The sequence below is a fragment of the Pelophylax lessonae genome, assembly GCF_965119305.1.
Source record: "Pelophylax lessonae genome assembly, chromosome: 10".
In the NCBI taxonomy this organism is placed as follows: Eukaryota; Metazoa; Chordata; class Amphibia; order Anura; family Ranidae; genus Pelophylax; species Pelophylax lessonae.
Genome location: NC_138777.1, coordinates 159,709,056 through 159,730,417, shown reverse-complemented (window position 1 = coordinate 159,730,417; position 21,362 = coordinate 159,709,056). Strand labels below are relative to the sequence as shown.

Sequence of the window (21,362 nt, the reverse complement as noted above, 5' to 3'; positions counted from 1 at the left end):
GTTAATCCCTTTCCTGCCAGTGTCAGTACAGTGACCGTGCATATTTGTTAGCACGGATTACTGTGTTGGTGTCATTTAGTGTCCGATTTGTCTGCCTCAGTGTCGCAGTCCTGCTATAAGTTGCTGATCGCTGCCATTACTAGTAAAAAATATAAATTTCATAAAACGATTCCATAGTTTGTAGATGCTATAACTTTTGCACAAACCAATCAATATACGCTTTATTGAGATTTTTTTTTTTTTGTACCAAAAACATGTAGCATCATACTGATTGGCCTGAGTTGATGAAGAAATTTGATTATTTATTTTTATTGGATATGTTTTATAGCAGAAAGTGAAAAAAAAAACAAACAAAAATGTTGGTCTTTAAAAATCCGCAGAGGTGATCAACTACCACCAAAAGAAAGCTCTGTGGGGGGGGTGGGGACACCAATTTTATTTGTGTACAGCATCGCACGACGGCGCAGTTGTCAGGTAAAGTAAGGCAGTGCTGTATCGAAAAAATGGCCTGGTCGTTAAGGGGGGTAAACCTTCCAGAGTAAAGTGGTTAAGGAATATTACTCAGGGCATTGTATCTTCTTTGACAGCGGGTTTGGTAAACAGCCAGAAGCACTACTCCAGCGATCTTGCCTTTTGTGCTTCTGAAAAAGTGTGCGTGCTTCAGTCCCGGTTCACACTTGTGCGATGCAGGAAGGCTGCGAATTCGCAGCCTGTTCCCGCATCGCAAACGCACATCTGGCAGTTCACACTGCCATATGCGATACGCAGGGGGTGTCAATTAAATGTTAATGACACCCCCAGTTTGATCGCATATCGTAGTGCGATCTGACAGTTCGCACAGGATCGGATCGCACAAGTGTGAACCACTGTGCGATCCGATCCTGATGTGGCTGGAAAAAAGGGTCCTGTGCGTCTTTTGTGCGGGTGCAGTGCGAATTTAGCCATACAAAGTGTATGGCTAAATTCGCATCCGCACATCAGATCGCATGTAATGAAGGAGCAGTGCGCTCCAAATTACATGCGATCGCCCCACTTGCTATAGTGTGAACCGGCCCTTAACTTTCCACCAGCAACCAATACTTGTAATGTGTATCTTCATTTGGCATGCATTACAAAATCAATTATGACCCAATCAATAGGCAGTATTGACTTGTATGTGTCAAAAGATTAAAAACCAAAACCGGGGACTCGGGAAAGCAGAAATAGGGCTTGTGTACATGAGCATTTAGTTGCATCAGAGCACCTTTTCTCCCAATACAAGTCAATTGGAAAAAAACAGCTCAGTACAGCTTAGGATCACCTGTGAAGAATTTGTCATGTTGCTTTTCAAACACATTGCAAACTGATCTCAAATGCAGGCTGATTGCATTCAGCATGTCAAGACAAGCCCTTTGATTGCTCCTTGGGACAGTACCTCCCTACTGTGAGAACATTTTGCGTTAATTTAATAGACAGAAGCACTTTGTTTTATTAGTACTTTGTTAAAAAAAAAAGAAAAGGACTTTAATATGTTGCAAATGTCCATTTAATTCCCTCTTTTTGTGACACTGTTTTTTGTTTGTGTTACTTAGGAGCTCCTAACACTGCTGAGTTGAAGATTTGCAGAGTTAACAAGAACTCGGGTACCTGTTTAGGTGGAGATGAAATCTTTTTACTCTGTGATAAAGTACAAAAAGGTAAACGCTATTAAGCTGATTGTTGTAAAAATCATGGCATTTTGACTACAATTGTTAAAATCTATTTTAAGTCAATAGGGAAGTTAACCATTAATGCTCCTACTTGTTGGTGAACCTGGATACTTCATGGCTCCTGGAAATTTATATGCTACTGTATAACCTTAAGCTGAACTCCAAGAACACTAAAAGTCCTCCCTTGCAGTGGGGCGGTACCCACGCTGCAAATAACTGTGAATGTGTCACAGTTCTGTGGTGCCAGAGAACTTTCTTTATTAAAATCTAATAATTGCGCACATCCATTTTTTATTATTATTATTCAGGTGACTTATTAGCAGGTATTTGGCCATGTTTTTCTGAGACATTATTGCAGCTTAAAGAACACTGCACCAGCACTAGGGAACATAACACCCTTATAAAAATGCTGATAATGGTGCATAGCAGGTCCCAGAAATTTAAAAAACCAAGCTTAGGAGTATTGCTGCTACACTCCCTCAGAAAAACAGTAACACAGTTGTCACTGCATGAGGACACAATAATGAGGGAGAAGGCTGCCATAATGGGCATGTATGATGCCAAAGGTGTGATCCTAATGCTGAAGACTCTTCGTGAATAGGCCAAGTGAGCCGAGCATTGAAAACCAAATTGTTACTAGGACTGTAGACACATTTTCTGCCAGTCTCACTGTGGAAGGAGTTTATGCTGAGGGACTGAGTGCTGATGCTATCAACTAGGCTTTGTGCCAGTGTTGAATTTTTTTTTCGACTGTTGCCTTGACTTCAAGTGACAGATGGAATCCTCCCTAATTTTTCTCTGCTGCCGCCTACCGTGACTTTGACACCTTCTGCAACTGCTCCTGCTACCAGCAGCTGGATTTGTGATTGTTTGAGGGCTAGCCTTGTACCTTGAGCTACATTGCCCTCAACTTATGGTTAAACATCCTAGAGGCATGGGGAACAAGTCCCACTGCCCCAAATGACTTCAGATCAAACTCCACTAATAGCTCCAGTGCTACCTGCAGCGTAACGCAGTTCCTCCCCTGTCAAGGTTTCAAATACATGCCTGAGTTTTGCCCTCTGCTGGAGCCTGCCATCTTTGGAGTCCAGAATGGCTCCATCAGGTATGACCCTTTCCTGGCTTCATCCTGGGAGGATTTCGCCAGTCATGCAGGATTTGTCTTGTCCAAATAGGGCATTTTTTTTTTTTGCTGACTCTGACCACAGAGGTCATAAATGTGTTTTCACCTCTTCCCCTGGAGAATCCTTATCTGATCTCTCAAGTCCTTAACAGACAACCCTACACCTGGGTTGTCACAAGCCTCTGACGTTACTCACACAATTTAAACTGTCTTGGCTCATGTGTATACAGTACAGTACAGTTATCAGTGTTGTCCCCAGTATAGGCTCCCTTTTAGGTTCTCCAAGTCCACAAGGACATCTCCCTAGATGAACCCTAACAAGATGTGTATCATTACTATATGGCTGTCAATCTTGTACCTATTTGAGAAATAATAAAATGGACTGTCCCCACTGTGGATCTGGCAGGATTCTGGATTTACAAAGCTTTAATCGCCCCCCTTGGAGGATGCACCTATTTTAAAGGACTCCATCAACAAGTGATTAGCAGTCTTTCTAGAACCTTGTTTTCTCTTGTAGACCTTACACTCTTCAGGGAAATCTTCAAACATTGCACTCCCAAACTCAACGCAGACTGTTCAGTTCAGGAGTCATCCGACCCTTTGCTTCTGCAAGGTGCTTATGGTAACTGCCTTTTGAGACAGTCCCATTGCCCATTTCCACTCCAGACCCTTTCAACACAACATCCTGTCGTCATGGGGCATGTCAGTCAAATTCTTGAACAGACTGTTCTACCTTGGGGGCCCAGGAGACTGGCTCTGGAGGTTGGATAAGAACTTTCTTGCCATCCCTTTAGTTAACCTCAGGATGGATACCAGCCTGTTTGAATAGTAAGGGGTCCTGAGTACATTTGTTAGTGCAGGGAACTTGGACATCTGAGGATGTCTATCTCATCTCCTAATCAACATACTGGAGCTTTGGGTGATCTGGCTGCCCATAAAAAGCTGCAAATCCCAACTGGAAGGTCCTCCGATCTGTATTCAGTCAGACAACACCATTGCATTCAGGAGGAGCCAGAAGTCTCACCGCAGCAGGAGAGGTAAAGCAGATCCTGTCCTTTACATTCCAGCCTTGTCCAAACTTTACATCTTCACAGTAAGAGCTGTGAAATGGACTCTCTCAGGAACTAATGCTTACCAGCTCACTTGAAAAAAAAAAAAAAAAAGCTGGATACATTCTGAATAGCCCAGAATATAACTGGCTGTTTAGATTTATAAGCGATAACACCAGAGATTGTTGATCGAGGGAATATCCGATTTCTCTATCGTTCATTGACAGACGCAGTCTCTGATGCATATCAGTAGGGTTATTCTGCCCTCTACAGGAGTATGACACTAGGCAGAAAAAAATTCTGGCTACACCTATGGGCAGTCCCAGGGGGGTATACCCTCTCTTCCTGCATAGCATGTCCGTTTTAATCTACCTAGTTAGGAGTAAGGACCTAGTTCCTTGCTGGGATCTTTTTTTTTTTTGCCCAGATCATTTTTTTTAGTTTGCATTTTCCCAGAATTTTTTTTCTGTGAGATCTACAAGCAACTATGCCGGATCTGGGCGATGGGCTGGATGTATAGATTCAGTGGTCACCCCAGCCGGCCAGCGTGCGTGCGCAGACCTTGGCTCTGTGCTTGGTCGGCTGCGACATAGTCCCACTGGACAGGGACTGGCCCCACAAGTTAAACATCTCGCCAGGTCGCATGTGGCCGGGTTCTAGGCCTAAGTCGCAGCTTTCCTGTTCAGCCGACAACCCCCCCCACACTTCGGCGGAGAGGGGTTCTGTCAAGAGATGGAACCCGCCTGTTCCAGTATGGTGAGTAAATGTTCCCCCCTCTTCCCCTGGTGGATTTTGGGGTGGACGTGGGCCCCTCCCTGGGACGGTCGGACCCTCACATTCCCAGGTTCTCCTCTGTCCTGTCACGCACCCCCTCTTCTACCTGCCCACCCTCCTCATACTGGTGGTAATTTGGCCTACAACTGGGGGCTGGGACCAAGCCCCGAACAGGACGTGGGGGGGGCGCCGCCGGCACCAGACAAACGATCGTGCGGGGAGGGGTGTCTCTGCCTGTTCCTCCAGGGCCCACCTGCCAATCCTATACCGTTTTGGAGTCTGGGGGTTCCCACGAGGGTCCTCGGCTGCTCTGTAGGCCCCTATTTTCTTGTAGCCTCGTGCTGAGGAGATCGGTGGCCGTCTTGGTACACCCGGCGCGGCCAATTTGCGGTGGTTCTCTCTTGCCTAACCTCCCGGGTGGGCACTGTAGAATGGTGGGACTTTTTGACAGGTTCCCCTGGTGCAATATGAACCCTACAGATCTTGTGTGTCCCCACCTGACCCCCTTGGGGAGGCCGCAGGGCCCTCCAGACCCCAGCTGTCTACAGATGCAATTTCGGCGGTCCTGGAAGCGTTTTTGTCCCGGGTAGAGGTGGCCTTTAAAGGGTGAGGTGCTAAGAAACGCCCTCCGCCTACCCCTGCCTCATCTGATGTCTCAGGTTCTGAGTTTGATTCAGCCACCACAGACGCGGCTCCTGCTGGGTCCGCTACCTCGTGCCCTGTCTCCTCTGATTGGGAGGATGACATTTCTACCTCCACTGCCGCGCAAGATAAGGCGTTGGTGGACGCACTAGTGGTTTCGGTGTGTGAGACCCTAAAAATGGAGGACACAGCTGCGACTGAGGCGCAGGTTACGTTTGGCACCCACAAGCCATCCAGAGCGGCAAAGATTTTTCCCTTTCCCGCATATTTTGACACCATGCTCAAAAAAGAATGGGACCGCCCAAGGCGTTCCTCTGGGGTGCCTAAGTGGATTGCTAGACACCACCCTTTTGAAGAGTCCCTGATAAAGAAGTGGACTATGCCACCTATGGTCTCTAGGCTGAATAAAACTACTGTGATTCCAGTGGAGCATTCCCTGTCCTTTAAGGATCCAGAGAATAGGGAGGGGAAGTCTGTGGCCCCCCCTGGCGGGGTCTGCACTGAGGCTAGTGTTTACGGTTGCCCTTGTCACGCAAACATTGACTGAATGGGATAAGTTCCTCCGCCGTGACTTGGAGGAAAAACATCTCCCTCCTGCATTTGAGGAGCTGTTGGACCAGCTGGTGCAGGGGCTGCAAATTGTTTGCGATGCCGTGCTGGACACTGCTCCCATATTGGGCCGACTGTCGGTTTTTTTGGCAGTGGTCCTCCGGCGTATACTTTGGCTAAAGTGCTGGTCTGCGGATCAGACTTCTAAAGCGGCCTTGACTGATCTGCCTTTTCAAGGAGATCGCCTGTTTGGAGCTATCCTGGATGACCTCATTAAGGGTCTCACAGGAGGGAAAGGTACCTTTCTTCCACAGGCTAACAAGGGTAAGGACCCTCATCGCAGACGGGGTCCCTCCTTTTCAGCACACAAGAAGTGTTGTTTTTTTTTTTTTTTGTCCCTCGATAAGGCAAAACCCTTCAAGGCTCCCTCGGGCGGTTCCAAGCGACCCTGGTCTGGCAAACAAAAGTCTGGTTTCTCCAGACCTGCGGACAAGCCCACCTTGGCCTGAAGGGTGTGCCCTCACCCGTATCTGGGGTGGGGGGGGGGTGTCTTTGCCGGTTTCCGAACCTGTGGCTATCCCGGATACCAGACAAAGGGATTCAGGAGATCATACGGACTGGTTACAAGATGGAGTTTCTATCTGTCCCTCCGGTGAGGTTTTCCCCTTCCAATGTACGACTGTCCACGGATCGCTTGCTGGCGCTCTCGGTCAGTTCAGGACCTGGTACAACAGGGGGTAATAGTTCAGGTTCCGTGTGCGGAATGTTTTCAGGGCTTTTATTCAGACCTGTTCACGGCTCCCAGGAAGGAAGGCTAGGTGTGTCCAATCCTGGACCCGAAAGCATTAAATTGCTTTGTGCGTGTTCAAAAATACAAGATGGAATCGGTTCGCATGGTGGTGGCCTCCATAGACATCAAAGATGCCTACCTTCACATCCCAATCTGTGCAGGACACTAACGGTTTCTCAGTTTTGCCGTGGGAGAGGATCACTATCAGTTTGTGGCGTTGCCCTTTGGTCTCTCCTCTGGTCCTCGGGTCTTCACAAAGGTGTTGCCTCCGATCCTGGCGCTGTTGCGGCAGTGGGGAATATCGGTCCTGGGTTACCTGGACGATCTGCTTCTCCGTGCAGAGTCTCCCACGGTGTTGGAAACAAAATTTGGAAATCACCATGAGAACTCTGGAGGAGTTTAGGTGGATTTAGAACCTTCAGAAGTCATCTTTGCTTGCTCAGGGGGAAGAAAGGGGTGCTTCACCTCGGTGATCTACAGTTCGTCTGTGACACCTCTTTGGATGCTGCTCCCCTGATTTCTAAACTGTCTGTCTGTCTCAGCAGTGGTCCTGTGGCGCATTATCTGGTTTAAATGCTGGTCTGTGGACCAGGCTTCTAAGAAGGCTTTGTCCGATCTTCCATTCGTGGGGGATCGCCTGTTTCTGAGCTTCCATGGATGACGCTATCAGAGGCCTCATGGGGGTGGGATACTCTTCTTCCTCAGGCTTCCAAGAGGATAAGGAGTCCCGTCTCAGAAGGGGACCTTCCTTTTCGGCTCACAAGCAGCCTTTTCGTTCCTCTGGGTTTTAAGAGAAGGGATCTAAACCCTTTACGGCCTCCACTGGGGGTTCCAAGAAGTCTTGGTCAGGCAAACTAAGAGCAGGTTCTGCTAGACCTGCAGACAAAAATTCCTCCGCATGAAGGAGCGCCCTCACCCGTATCAGGGTGGGGGTACTTCTTTGTTTTCGGGATCCGTGGACCTTTCTGATACAGGACAAGTGGCTCCACGAAGTCATTTGCTCCAACTACAAGATCGAGTTTCGATCATATTCTCCGGAAAGGTTCTTCACTTCCAACCTGCACTTATCCCTAGATCACTTAAAGGATCTCTATGGGGCAGTGAAAGACTTGCTACTTTAAGGGGTGATTGTTCTGATTCTAACATCCGTACGTTTTCACAGTTCTGCACAGTTGCACACGAGATCTCTGCAAGAGGAGATTCTGGTGAAATGGAACAAGCATCCTCAGTCTCTGGACAATCTGATCCTGTTGCGCCGGAGCACGAGGGTCCCTGGTTTGGTGGCTTCGTTCTCCAGCACTTCTTCAGGGAAAATAATTTTTTCCCCTGTACTGGATGGTTGTTACCACGAATGCCAGCCTATCTGGGTGAGGAGGCGTCGTCGGCACAGTGTGTGCTCAGGGGGGTCTTGACTCTGGAAGAGTCCAGGCTACCGATCAATATACTGGAGCTCCAAGCAATCAGGCTTTTTCTGGATCATTGCACAATCCCTCTCCAGGGGTGTCCAGTACAGATTCAACTGGACAATGCCACGGCTGTGGCATATGTCAATCACCAAGGGGGCACAAGAAGTGTTCTGGCAGCTCCTAAAGTAGCCAGCATTCTAAGGTGGGCAGAACAGTTCGTTCCAGCCCTCTCGGCTGTGCACATTCTAGGAGTGAAAAATTGGCAGGTGGACTAGCTCAGTCGACAGGCGTTAAGACCAAGGAGAATGGTCACTTCACCCGGAGGGGTTTCATCAGTTATGTGTCCAGTGGGGGACTCCCGAGGTAGATCTGTTGGCCTCTCACCTCAACAGCAAAGTACAGAGGTTTGCAGTATGGTCTCGGGATCCTCTAGCCGATGCCACAGACGCCTTAATGGGTCCTTGGAGTCAGTATCGTCTAATATACGCCTTGCCTCCTCTCAAGCTTCTGCCGAGACTCCTGTGCAGAAGGGATTCCAGTCATCCTAGTGGCTCCAGACTGGGCTCACTAGTCTTGGAACGCCGATCTGGTACGGCTGGTCGCAGATGCTCGTTGGAGACTTCCTCTCAGGGAAGATCTGCTATCCCAAGGACCGATCTTCCATCCTACTTTACAGCCGCTGGCTCTGATGGCTTGGCTGTTGAAAGCCAGGTGCTGAAGGATAGAGGGTTGTCTGAATTGGTGATTCCTACGCTTTTAAAAGCTAGAAAATCTACTTCCAGAAAGATTCACCATCATACTTGGAAGACGTACATTGCGTGGTGTGAATCCCTACGGGATCACCCACGCTCCTTTTCGATGACTCCGATCTTGACTTTCCTTCAGCGAGGGGTCAAGCAGCGTCTGGACTTAAGCACCATCAAGGGTCAGGTCTCGGCCATGGCCATTTTCTTTCAACGTCTATTGGCCACCCATTCCTTGGTGCATACCTTTCTCCATGGAGTGAGACGCTTGCTTCCCCCGGTGCGCTCTCCATTGCCGCCTTGGGACCTCCAGTTTGGTGTTGTCAGTTCTCCATAAATCTCCCTTTAAAAATATTTGGGAGATTCCCCTGCTTACGTTGTCCCAGAAGGTGGCCTTTTTGGTGGCTATTACTTCTGCGCACAGGGTGTCTGAGCTAGCGGCGCTGCCTTGTCGTTCACCTGATCTTGTGTCTTACACAGGGATAAGGTGGTTCTTCGGCCATGTCCGTCGTTCCTTCCAAAAGTTGTCTCCGATTCTCTTCTGAATTGGGTTATTGAGTAGCCCTCCCTGTGTCCCAAGCCTAAGCATCCGAAGGAAGTTGCCTTGCATTCCCTGGATGTAGTTCGGGCAATAAGGAGGGTGTACCTGGCAGCTATAGAGTCGTTTCGGAAGTCAGACTCACTATTTGTTCTCACGGATGAACCTCACAAGGGGCTGGCTGCTTCTGCTGCAACCATTGCTAGATGGATCAGACAGACTGTGGTTCAGGTTTATTCTATTAAGGGTCAGGTTCCTCCGTTCCCTGTCAAGGGGGGGGGGGGGGGGTGTGGCGTTCTACTCGGGCGCTTAGTGCCTCATGTCATCAGGCGTCGGTGCAGGTTTGCAAGGCTGCATCCTGGTCTGTGCACACATTCACAACATTTTACAAGTGGTTGTGTTGGCATCTGCGGATGCTTCTTTTGGCCACAAAGTTTTTCAGGCTGCTGTTTAGGGGACTTGTCCTCTTTGAGGGTGTTTTTTTTCAGCTGTGCTCCAGTTGTTAACAGCTGAGCTCCAAGTTACCTGGGTAGCTATGTTTAGCCTTGGGGAAGTTTTTCTGCTCTTCCCAACCCTCATGTTTGACACTGCTTTGGGGCGTCCATAAAGATGAAGAGCTCTGTCCATCAAAGAACAAAAGAAAATGGGATTTGCGACTTTACTGTAAAATCCATTTTTCTGCTGTTCATTGACGGACACAGCACCTGCCCCTCTATGGAGTTGTTTTTTTTTTTTTCTTCTGACACTGCTTGTTACAAAACTGAATACCTATAGCAGGAAGTGGGAGTATACCCACAGGGACTGCCTCATAGTGGTGCTCAAGCATTTTTCTCTGCCTAGTGTCCTATTCTTGTAGGGAACAGTATAACTGTACGGTCATGAAGATAAAGAGCTGTGTCCGTCAATGAACATCAGAGAAAAGGATTTTACAGTAAGACAAAAATCCAATTTCTCTTACGTCCTCCGACAGTCGCCGCCCACTCACAAGTCTTCACCAATGGGTATTGACCTTTGCTCCGCAGGAGTAGCTAGGCAACAAGAATTGTTATACAAAAGCTTTTAGCATAGACACACCCCTAGGGGCTGTCCCCTCAGGCAATACCTCCCTGCACCAGCATTCCCAACTCAGTTTTGATCTTGCCTAGCTTAGGAGTAGCTGGCTATCCTGTGCTGGGGCTCAGTCTCAGCCTTCTACCCTTTCTTTGATTTTATTTCAAGTATTTTTCTCTTTTCCTTACTAGCTGTTATTTTGTAAGCCTTAGTTTAGGGATCTTCTGATGAAGAATCATCATGCGGAGCTGGGTCTCGGACTGGCCGCCCTGGTTCCCAGGGCTGAGAGCCAGATGGATCCCCAGCCTGCCATCGAGCGTTCAGCTTAGGTTTTACCCTGGCACATTGAACGACCCATCCCTGTTCGCTGCAGGGATGCTGCCTGTGAGGTGGCTACCTCACTGGACGCCATGACTGCGGTCCACAAGCGTCCTGGCTGCGGCACTCCCTGTCTGCCCTGATAGCGGTTTGTCGCTGGAGACGGCTCCCCACGCCATCTGGTACAGTAAGCACCTTCTGTGTGGGGACCTTCTGTATGGGTGTCAGTCTGTGGCTGTGTATTACCCTCCATGTCTGTAACTGCGGGCTCCCTGTAAGATCCCTGTGTGGCTGCACTGCCTGTGGGCTGCGGGGGGGCATCCTGCTCTGCTGTTTATCATGCTTTGGGTGCAGTTTTGTGTGCAGACGTGTGTGTGCGGCGGTCGCTGCGGCGATCCGCCATTTTATTTGCCTGAATACTGTGACCTGCCCTGTCCTTATGCAGCGCCGTGTTTTGGCGCCATTCGCCGCCATTTTGGCGGGCGGTACTCGTCCATGCACATGGCGGCACCATTTTATTGTAGCCTTCTCCCCCGGCCGAGCGGCCATTTTGCCGGAGCTTCAATAGGCTATATCAGTCAGCCAGCATTGCATCACTTCCTCTTCTCTGGGAACAGCGATCGGTGGCAGCAGTCTGGTGTGCTCTCTCCAGGTTTTTACCTTCTTGTCCTGTCATTCCTTGCTCAGTATTGTCTATCCCTGCGGGGTCAGTGCATACAGCAGTGTGCGGTGGGCTGCGCTCGCCGTGGTATTAAAGGGCCAGTACCTTTATGCTTTTCTGTGCTGGGGCATGGATTCTCAGGATAGTAAGTTTCCCCCCGCCCTGGTGGGGGACCAGGGGGCTGCTGCACCCCCCGAGGGGGCCGATCTGACCACTGTAGTGGCTTCCTTAGTGTCTCAGGTGCAGATGCTGCTGGCTGAACGATCCGCAAAAAGGGCCAGGTTATCCATTTCCTCTGATTCAGAGGGCGATGTGGCTGCTGTGGCTGGCGTACCCTTCTCGGGGTCCCGCTCATCTTTAGACCTTGTGGGGTCCGAGGGGGAGCCTGAGGGGAGGGGGTTGATGTTTCTCCCCCTGGCTCGCCTGAAGAGCTTGCACTCATGAATGAGCTGATTGCTTCCATAAAGGACACCTTGCACCTGGAGGATGAGCCTACTCCTCCTGCTAGGGTGTCTTCTTTTGGAACACAGAGGGCTCGCAAATCGGCGCAGGTTTTTCCCTGCCCTGCTGAATTTCACCATACGGTTAATGAACAGTGGTGCAATTTAAAGAAGCCCTTTACTGTGCCAAATTAAACTGCTTTATCCGTTTGCGCCTGCCACCGACGAGCGTTGGTGTGTGGCGCCTCTGGTGGATCAAGCGGTGGCCGTGTTGAACAAAGCTACTGCGGTGCCTTCTGAGGATACCCCGGTTTTCCGGGACCCTACGGACAGGAGAATAGTCTCTTGCCCATCATGCCTATATGGTGGCTGGTTCTATGCTGAAGCCTATTTTTGCTTCCATTATGGCGGCACAGGCTGTTGCTGATTGGACTAAGATGCTCAGGCGCACCTTGGTGGCTGATTCAGCTTCACCTACCACGTTGGCTATGGTGGACCAGATCCGTCAGGGTGTCATGTACTTGTGCGATGCGGACTTGAATTTAGCTCCCTTGGCTGCTCGCCTGTCCAGCGTGGCGATACTGAATCGTCGTCTGATTTGGCTGAAGAATTGGTCGGCCGACCAATCTTCTCGCAAGACGCTGGCGGATTTTCCCTACGCGGGGTCTCGCCTTTTTGGCGAGGCTTTGGATACCCTGATAAAAGGGGTTACGGGGGGCAAGAGTACTCTCCTGCCTCAGTCCTACAAACATAAGTCCTTCCGTGGTAAACGGAATTCCTCGTCTAGGCCCTCTCAGGGGTCCTTTCGTGCCTTTCGGTCACAGTCCAAGGGCAAGCCCTTCAAGGGCCAAGGCTCCCAGAAGAAGCCGTGGGCGGGGAAACAGAAGTCCGGCCAGTCCGGTTCCACTTCCCATACCACTTCCGCCTGAAGGGGCGCCCTCACCCGTTTCTGGGGTGGGGGGACGTCTGCGCGGTTTCCTAAAACCTTGGCTGACCCGCATTCGGGACAGATGGGTTCAGGAAATCGTTCGATCTGGTTACAAGATCGAATTTCTCTCTCGGCCTCATCGGGACAGATTTCGGGGGTTTTACTCCAATCTGTTCACTGTGCCCAGAAAGGAGAGCAAAGTGCATCCGATTCTGGACTTGAAAGCTCTGAACCGCTTTGTGCGGGTTCGCAAGTTTCGCATGGAATCCCTGCGCTCAGTGGTGGCTGCCCTGAGTCCGGGGGAATTCATGGCCTCTATCGATCTGAAGGATGCGTACCTACACATCCCCATTTTCGAGGGCCACCAGAGGTACCTTCGATTCGCCATTGCGGAGGATCACTACCAATTCGTGGCGTTACCTTTCGGTCTCGCTTCGGCTCCGCGGGTTTTTACCAAAGTGCTGGCGCCGGTTCTGGCTCTGTTGCGAGCACAGGGCATTGCTGTCTTGGGGTATCTGGACGATATCCTGATACGGTCAAACGCCAGTCAGAGCCTGGTGACCGACCTATCCGCCACGATGCGGACACTGCAGGAGTTCGGTTGGACTATAAACATTCCGAAGTCAACTCTGTGTCCTTCGGTTCGTCTTCCCTACCTGGGAATGATTCTGGACTCTGTCCAAGCGAAGGTCTTCCTGCCGGAGGACAAGCTTCGGACTCTTCAGGACGAGGTCTGGTCCCTCAGGGACAACCGGAACTCTCTCCGGACATGCATGAGATGTCTAGGTTTAATGGTCTCATCTTTCGAGGCGATCCCCTTTGCCCAGTTTCACACGCAGAGTCTCCAAGCGGAGATTCTGACCGAGTGGGACGGGCGGCCGCAATCCCTGGATCTTCGGATCTCGTTGAGCCACAGCACCAGGAGGGATCTTCTGTGGTGGCTCCAGTCCCCGGCGGTGTCGGGGGGCAAGTCTTTTCGTCCATTATCGTGGACGGTGCTCACCACGGATGCCAGCCTGTCGGGCTGGGGTGGTGTTCTGGGCGTTCTGTCCGCCCAGGGGATTTGGTCGGTGGAGGAGTCCTCCCTTCCGATCAACATTCTGGAATTGAGGGCGATAAAGCTATGCCTTCTGAGATGGACGGACCGGCTTCGGGGCCGTCCAGTTCGGGTTCAGACGGACAATGCCACCGCGGTGGCCTACATCAACCATCAAGGGGGCACCAGGAGTGCCCGAGCGGCTCGGGAAGTAGCCGACATTCTGTCTTGGGCCGAGACGCACGTCCCGGCGATAACGGCAGTTCACATTCCGGGGGTGGAGAACTGGCAGGCGGACTATCTGAGTCGCCAGACCCTGGACCAGGGGGAATGGTCCCTTCACCCGGATGTCTTCCAGATGTTGTGCGCGAAGTGGGGTTCTCCAGATGTGGACCTGTTCGCGTCTCGTCTGAACAACAAGGTGAAAAGGTTCGTGGCAAGGACGCGCGATCCTCGGGCAGACGCCTCAGACGCGTTAGTGGCGCCCTGGCATCAGTATCGTCTGATGTATGCCTTTCCACCGATTCAACTGCTGTCCAGGCTTCTTCGCAGGTTAGCTCCGGAACCGCACACGGTGATTCTGGTGGCGCCGGACTGGCCTCGCTGGTCTTGGTACGCAGACCTCGTAAATCTGGCAGTCGACGCTCCGTGGCGTCTGCCACTTCGAGAGGACCTCCTGTCTCAAGGGCCGATATTCCATCCTGCTTTACAGTCGCTGGCTTTAACGGCCTGGCTGTTGAAAGCCAGGTCCTGAAGGATAGGGGTCTCTCCCCTGAGGTCATTCCCACTTTGATCAAGGCTAGAAAAGCCTCTTCGGGGAAGATTTACTACCGTACTTGGAAGGCATATTTTGCCTGGTGTGAGTCCAGGGGGTATTCCCCTCGCTCATACTCGGTGTCGAGAGTGTTGGCTTTCCTTCAAACGGGAGTGGACCAGCGTTTGGCGTTGGCCACGATTAAGGGTCAGATTTCTGCGCTGGCCGTTCTCTTTCAACGCCCTGTGGCTTCTAATTCATTGGTTAGCACCTTTGTTCAGGGGGTGCGACATTTGGCCCCTCCTAGGAGGGAACCTTTACCTCCATGGGACTTGAACTTGGTTCTGTCCGTGTTGCAACAGGCTCCCTTTGAAAAGATCAGGGAGATCTCGTTGTCTCTGTTGTCCAAGAAGGTTGCCTTCTTGGTGGCGATCACTTCGGCTCGCAGGGTGTCGGAGCTGGCGGCTTTGTCCTGCAACTCTCCCTACCTGGTGGTCCACAAGGATAAGGTAGTCCTGCGGCCTAACCCATCTTTTCTTCCGAAAAGGATTTCGGAATTTCACCTGAATGAAGACATTGTCTTGCCTTCGTTCTGCGCGAAGCCTAAGCATCCGAAGGAGGTTGCCTTACATTCCTTGGATGTTGTCCGGGCGATCAGGGTTTACCTGTCGTCCACTAAATCTTTTCGCAAGTCGGATTCCCTCTTTGTCCTTCCTGAGGGACCTCGGAAGCGGAAGGGCATGGCGGCGTCGGCTGCGACCATCGCCAAATGGATCAGACAGATCATTGAACAAGCCTATGCCTTGAAGGGGAAGGTTCCTCCCTTCCCTGTGAAGGCGCACTCTACCAGGTCTTTGAGTACGTCTTGGGCTTACCGTCATCAGGCTTCTGTGGCCCAGGTGTGTAAGGCGGCGACTTGGTCGTCCGTTCATACCTTCTCAAAGTTCTATAAGGTGGATGTTCAGGCATCGGCTGATGCCTCCTTTGGCCGTAAAGTTCTCAGTGCGGCAGTTTCCTAGGGACCCTTGTTTTTGTGGGTCCTTGGATATTGGGGTGTTTTGCCCCTGGGTTACTTGTTTTCCTGGGTTGTTGCTCCTGTTGAGCACGTTTTCCTGTTGCCCAGTTGGTTCTCTTACTGTGGTAAGGTTCCTTTCTCTGATGTGGGTACTGCGTTGCCTTTCTACGGTTGCGTCTCCCACCCCTCATGTCTACACTGCTTTGGGACATCCCATTGGTGAAGACTTGTGAGTTGGCGGCGACTGTCGGAGGACGTAAGAGAAAATGGAATTTTTGTAAAATCTTACCGTAACATTCCTTTCTCTGAGTCCTCCGACAGTCGCCGCCCCCCGCCCCTCTTTTGGGGTTTTTGTGTACTCTTACTGCTATGCTACCAAACTGAGTTGGGAATGCTGGTGCAGGGAGGTATTGACTGAGGGGACAGCCCCTAGGGGGGGGGGTGTCTATGCTAAAAGCTTTTGTATTAACAATTCTTGTTGCCTAGCTACTCCTGCAGAGCAAAGGTCAATACCCATTGGTGAAGACTTGTGAGTGGGCGGCGACTGTCGAAGGACTCAGAGAAAGGAATTTTACGGTAAGATTTTACAAAAATTCCGTTTTTTTTGTACTTGATGTAAAATCCATTTCTTTGCTTATGCTCTTGGTATCGTTGCTTTTGCCATAAAACTGAAGGATGCCAGGAGTAAGAGGGTTTATACTGGGGTGGCCCACCACTTTTTTTTTCTTATTTATATTTATGTGTGTGTGTGTGTGTATGTATATATATATATATATATATATATCTATCTCCGTGTTCTACCTTCTTATAGGTGACAGTATAACCTGACAGTCTTTGAAATCCTGTGTCCTTGGATTTATAAGTAAAGAAATCCAATTATTAGATTTTTTTTTTAAGTTTTTTTCTTTTTTTTTCTGATTGTAGAGCTGTTAAAGTGTCTATAAGGGTTTCTTGTTCAGTAAACTTATCTGGTATTGTCTTTTTCAGAAGATATTGAAGTGGTGTTTGCATTAGGTAACTGGGAGGCACGAGGGTCATTTTCCCAAGCTGACGTGCACAGACAAGTGGCTATAGTTTTTAGAACGCCAGCTTATCAAGATCCAGGAATAAGTCAACCTGTAAAGGTCCAAATGCAGTTGAGAAGGCCATCGGATAGGGAGGTTAGCGAACCTATGGAATTTCAATATCTACCAGATGAAGGTATGTTGGCTTTGTTTAAGATAGATGTGTAGTGACCTTTTTTGTGTGTGTGTTTTTTGTTTAATTAATTAATCCTTACAGGAGATTTTCATCACATTGAGGAAAAAAGAAAGCGAACATTAGAAAACTTCAAGCACATTGTTAAAAGGAATCCATTTACAGGTGAGGGAATTTAAGCCATATCCGTAATTATTTTTGTATTCAACCAACCTTTTTGTATTCTAACAGTATTCGTACATCCGAGAGTACTCAAAGAACTTAGTAAAACTATATCTAGACTACTGTTCCTGATCTTTGCTGACAGTATTATGACAGGAAATGTACCAGGGGATTGGAGGAAAGCTAACTTGATACCGATATTCAAAAAAGGACAGAGGCATGTCCTGGGAAATTATAGGCCAGTCAGCCTGACATTGATAGTATGTAAACTTCTGGAGGGGATAATAAGGGACTATATCGTAGAGTTTGCTAAAAACATCATCAGCAGTAATCAGCACGGGTTTACAAATGGGCGTTCTTGTCAAACCAATCTCTTAACATTCTAAGAGGAGGTGAGCTAGATAGGGGAGACCAGTGGATGTGGGGTTCCTGGATTTCGCTAAGGCGTTTGATACAGTTCCCCACAAGCGCTTAATTTATAAAATAAAGTCTGCAGGCATCGACCACAAGGTTTGCTCTTGGATACGGAACTGGCTAAAGGGCGTGTCCAAAGGGTGGTAATAGCGCATACTCAGACTGGTCTGGGGTGGTAAGTGGGGTCCCCCAAGGCTCAGTCCTGGGACCAACCTTGTTCAGTTTATTCATAAACAGCATTGAGGATGGGATCATTAGTTCTATATCCGTTTTTGCAGATGACGCAAAACTGGGCAGGGCAATAACTGCACAGCATGAAGCAGATATCCTACAGAATGACCTGAACAAATGAGGTTTAATGTGAAGTGTAAGGTTCTGCACTTGGGGACTAAAAACCTAAAAGCACAATACACTTTAGGGGGGGAACCTTTTGGGGGAATCAGAAATGGAGAAAGATCTGGGAGTCTTGGTAGAGGATAGACTAAGCAATAGCATGCAATGTCAAGCGGCAGCTGCCAAAGCCGGCAGAATATTAGCATGCATAAAGGAAGGGATGTATTCCAGAGATAAAACTATAATTCTACCACTGTGTAAAACTCTGGTCCGACCGCATCTGGAATATTCTGTCCAGTTCTGGTGTCGCCAGTCCTCAGGAGGGATGTGTTGGAGCTGGAGAGAGTCCAGAGAAGGGCAACTAAACTAGGGGATTGGAGGACCTTAATTATGAAGAGTGTCTACAATCGCTTAATCTATTCTCCCTGGAGAAGAGACGCCTGAGATTGGACATGATAGCAATTTATAAATACCTCAATGGTGATCTCAGCATAGAAAAAAAACTATTCAGTCGCAAGGATTGCATGAGGACTTGAGGGCATACAATGTGATTAGAGGAGAAGTGTTTTAACCTCAGGCAACGCAGGGGGTCCTTTACTGCTAGGGCTACAAGATTGTTGAATTCTCTACCACAAGAGGTAGTTTCTGGGGAAGTATGGCTACTTTCAAAAGACTCTTGGATGTACATCTCAAGGATCAGAACATTAAGGGGTATGAGAGATAATTACGGCCATACACACCTACACAGGTTGAACCGGATGGACTAATGTCTTTATTCAACCTCAACTACTATAACTGTGTACAGCAGGGAGAGTGTGCATCTACACTGTATAGCATGGATGGAGGAATCTGTTAGATTTTTTTTTTTTTTTTTTCATTCAGCCCAACTCTAGGTTTCTTGTCACTTTAGTTCATTTGGGCCAAGCATTTCCAATGCCAAGTTATTTGGAGGAAGTAAGCACAGTTTCATACGCTATTCGCATCAGCTAAATACAGTATGCCGCGTGTGTTCCAGCAGTAGTACAGACAACTTCCTGTCTGCTGCCAGAATAAAATCTAGTCAGTCATTTAGAGGGAGCCTTGTATTTTTATCAGTGGGGTACATATCTTCCTATGATTGGCAGAGTGGATGGTGAATGGATAACTTCACAATATGAGACATATCTATTTACATGTGGATCACTTGTGATTCACAAGGGTGCAAATTGCCCATGGCATGATTTTATTTATTTTTTTTCCCTTCAAGCGATAGACTTGGGGGGAGGGAAATCTCAGCTGTCTGTTTTTCATCACTTGGCCATGACCTTTTTGTCTTGTTCACTCAATGTCTGATTTGGAAATTTTTGTGTAAACGGACATTCACCATGTATGGCCACTTTTAATCAATAAGGGTTTGCTTTACTAAAACTGGAGAGTGCAAAATCGTGTGCAGCTCTGCATTGTAGCAAATCGGCTTCGAACTTCAGCTTGTTCGATTTGGCTTTGACCAAAAAAAAAAAAAACTGGTGTTGCTATGGAGATCTGCACCATGGAGATCTGCACCCGATTTTGCACTCTCCAGTTTTAGTAAATCAAGCCTAAATCTCATTTTCTCTATATGTGAGAAACTTTCTCCATTTTAGCTTTATAGCTATAATCACCCACCCCCTAAGAATACCTTTTTTTTTTTTTTTTTTTTTTTTTCTCACAAGCAACAAAAAGCTATTGGCTTTTGTTTGGCTGGCTGTAAAGACATTTGATTTCAACTGACATTTCTTGTTATCTTTAGTGCTTGCTTAGTTTCAGTGCCCTCACATTAGAGATGAAACAAACCAAATTTACTCTCAAGTCTGTGAAGTTGCCAATGGTGCATGTGTCCTTAGAGCAGAATATCCAAAAATCCTGACACTGTGAATATACTTTCAGGAAATGAAACAAAACCCCAGCGCAGGATTGCTATACCGACCCGAAGCATTCCAAAACCAGGTTTGTTCTTGTCCCTCTTCTTTCCCATTCCTCTCTCCTTATTTGTTCTTGATAATGGAACCATTTTCTATCATTTTGTTTGTTTTATTTAGAACCTGCGCCAACTCCTATTTTGCCAAGTTCTCAGATGTCGGCACCAGTCCTTTCTTCTGTCACTTCGTACATGTTAAAACCTGATGCTGGAGATGCAATGTCCACACTTTTCTCTACTGTGAATATTAGTGACTTTGCCAGTATTGGCGTTTCCCCTATGCCTCCAATGCAACAGCCTCAGCCACTACCTGAAGAGCGTATAGATTTGGACTATCCTTCTTTTACAGATGATGGAAACCTTGATTTAGTAAACATGCTGCACAATGACCCTGACAGCCATTGTGCCAGCCTAAGTTCTATTGACAATAGTGATTTTGGCCAGCTTCTCAGTCAATCCCAGTCTTCAGGTTCTCTTTCACAGGCCCTACATGATTCTGGGCATAATCAGAGTACCCTCATGGCTTATCCGGAATCAATTGCTCGGCTCATGGCTTCGGGATCGAATGAGGGGGGTGGTGAAGAGGAAAGCTCTGAAAGACTTGACAGCACCTTAATGAATGGGATTTTTGACATGCAGCAAGGAGAAAGTTTAAACTCGATGATCGATATTGACTTTTCATCTTTCATGGGTATGAAATGAACGCTTGATGAAGATGTATGCCTTCACTAGTGGAACGGTATAATTCTTCAGGACACAGTTGGCCTTCAACTCCTTCAGGGTGCTTTTGCGATTTAGGTGATATTGGGCCTACAATGTTGAGGATTGTGCTGGCCCTATCAGATTTCATCCTGATTCACTTTAACCAGAGAGCTTGAAATAGCCACGTTGCATCTTTATCAGCCTTGATACAGGGGAGTCTTGTATGAATAACCTTACTGCTGTGTACTTTACAGTAAAGTCATCTATCATAATCGAATTATCAGCACAAATTACATCCATGTTAAATAAAACAAACATTTAGTGCTTATCTAGCTACAGAAAAGAGAACAACATTTACCGTATATTTTTATTTGTGCTCTATTTGCACTGTATTATCCCCAGATGTAATTGTTCCATACAGCACACATTTCCTCTTTACCACTTTGCTTGTAAAGGAGTTAAGAAGCTTCATTTACTTGGACGCGTAAACAGTGGTGAGACTTAAAATTTTTGGATTGGTACCTCTCATTTAAATAAAATATACACAAATAGTTTATCCATAGATTAATATTGTGCTTTGGCTAATTAACTCTACTACATTAGTTTACAAATGTAACCATTTTAAAGGTTTTGTTGAGATATATGTATTTTACAATGAAGTTGTAAGATTTCTGTTTTTCCCATTTAAAATGAGGGAATGTAATTTGAGGTTTGTTCTCAGACTATGCCGCCTTAATTTAATTTACAATTATCCAATGAACAAAGTGCCTTTTTAATGCATCCTGACCAGTTATCATTTTTAGTTCCAGTTGAACTGTAAGGAGTATAGTATAGTTTCAAATCCTAGAATTAGTGACTTCAAATATCTGTAAACAAAAGGTATTTTATTGACCCAATAAATATCTTTTACCATTTTCTAGTAAGGGTATTCCAAACGAATCTGTCTTTTTTTGTTTAGAGCTCAAACTAAAGAGTGCTATAGGGGGAAAAAACAGAAATCTACAATTGAAAGAATTTGTTTGTGAACCCTTAGTATATGTTCTTGTATTTCAGACTTGGATCTTGGATTTTTTTTAATTGAAAACTTTGTCCCATGGTAGTAAATCAGCCCTTG

At 47.8% G+C, this 21,362-nt stretch overlaps 1 protein-coding gene across 2 annotated transcripts in view; it reads left to right on the top strand.

The window, feature by feature from the left end:
• Positions 1-21,139, top strand: part of RELA (RELA proto-oncogene, NF-kB subunit) — a 66,105-nt gene extending 44,966 nt beyond the window's left edge. Inside the window, exons 5-9 of one of the 2 annotated variants that reach the window (XM_082269933.1) lie at positions 1,572-1,676; positions 16,495-16,704; positions 16,786-16,866; positions 19,516-19,575; positions 19,668-21,139. In XM_082269933.1, the coding sequence (XP_082126059.1) occupies positions 1,572-1,676; positions 16,495-16,704; positions 16,786-16,866; positions 19,516-19,575; positions 19,668-20,248 (1,037 nt within the window). In that variant the 3' untranslated portion in view covers positions 20,249-21,139. Of the gene's footprint in view, positions 1-1,571; positions 1,677-16,491; positions 16,705-16,785; positions 16,867-19,515; positions 19,576-19,667 lie in introns of both variants that reach the window. The other variant, XM_082269932.1, reaches the window with a different exon arrangement.
• Positions 21,140-21,362: the final 223 nt, after the last annotated feature.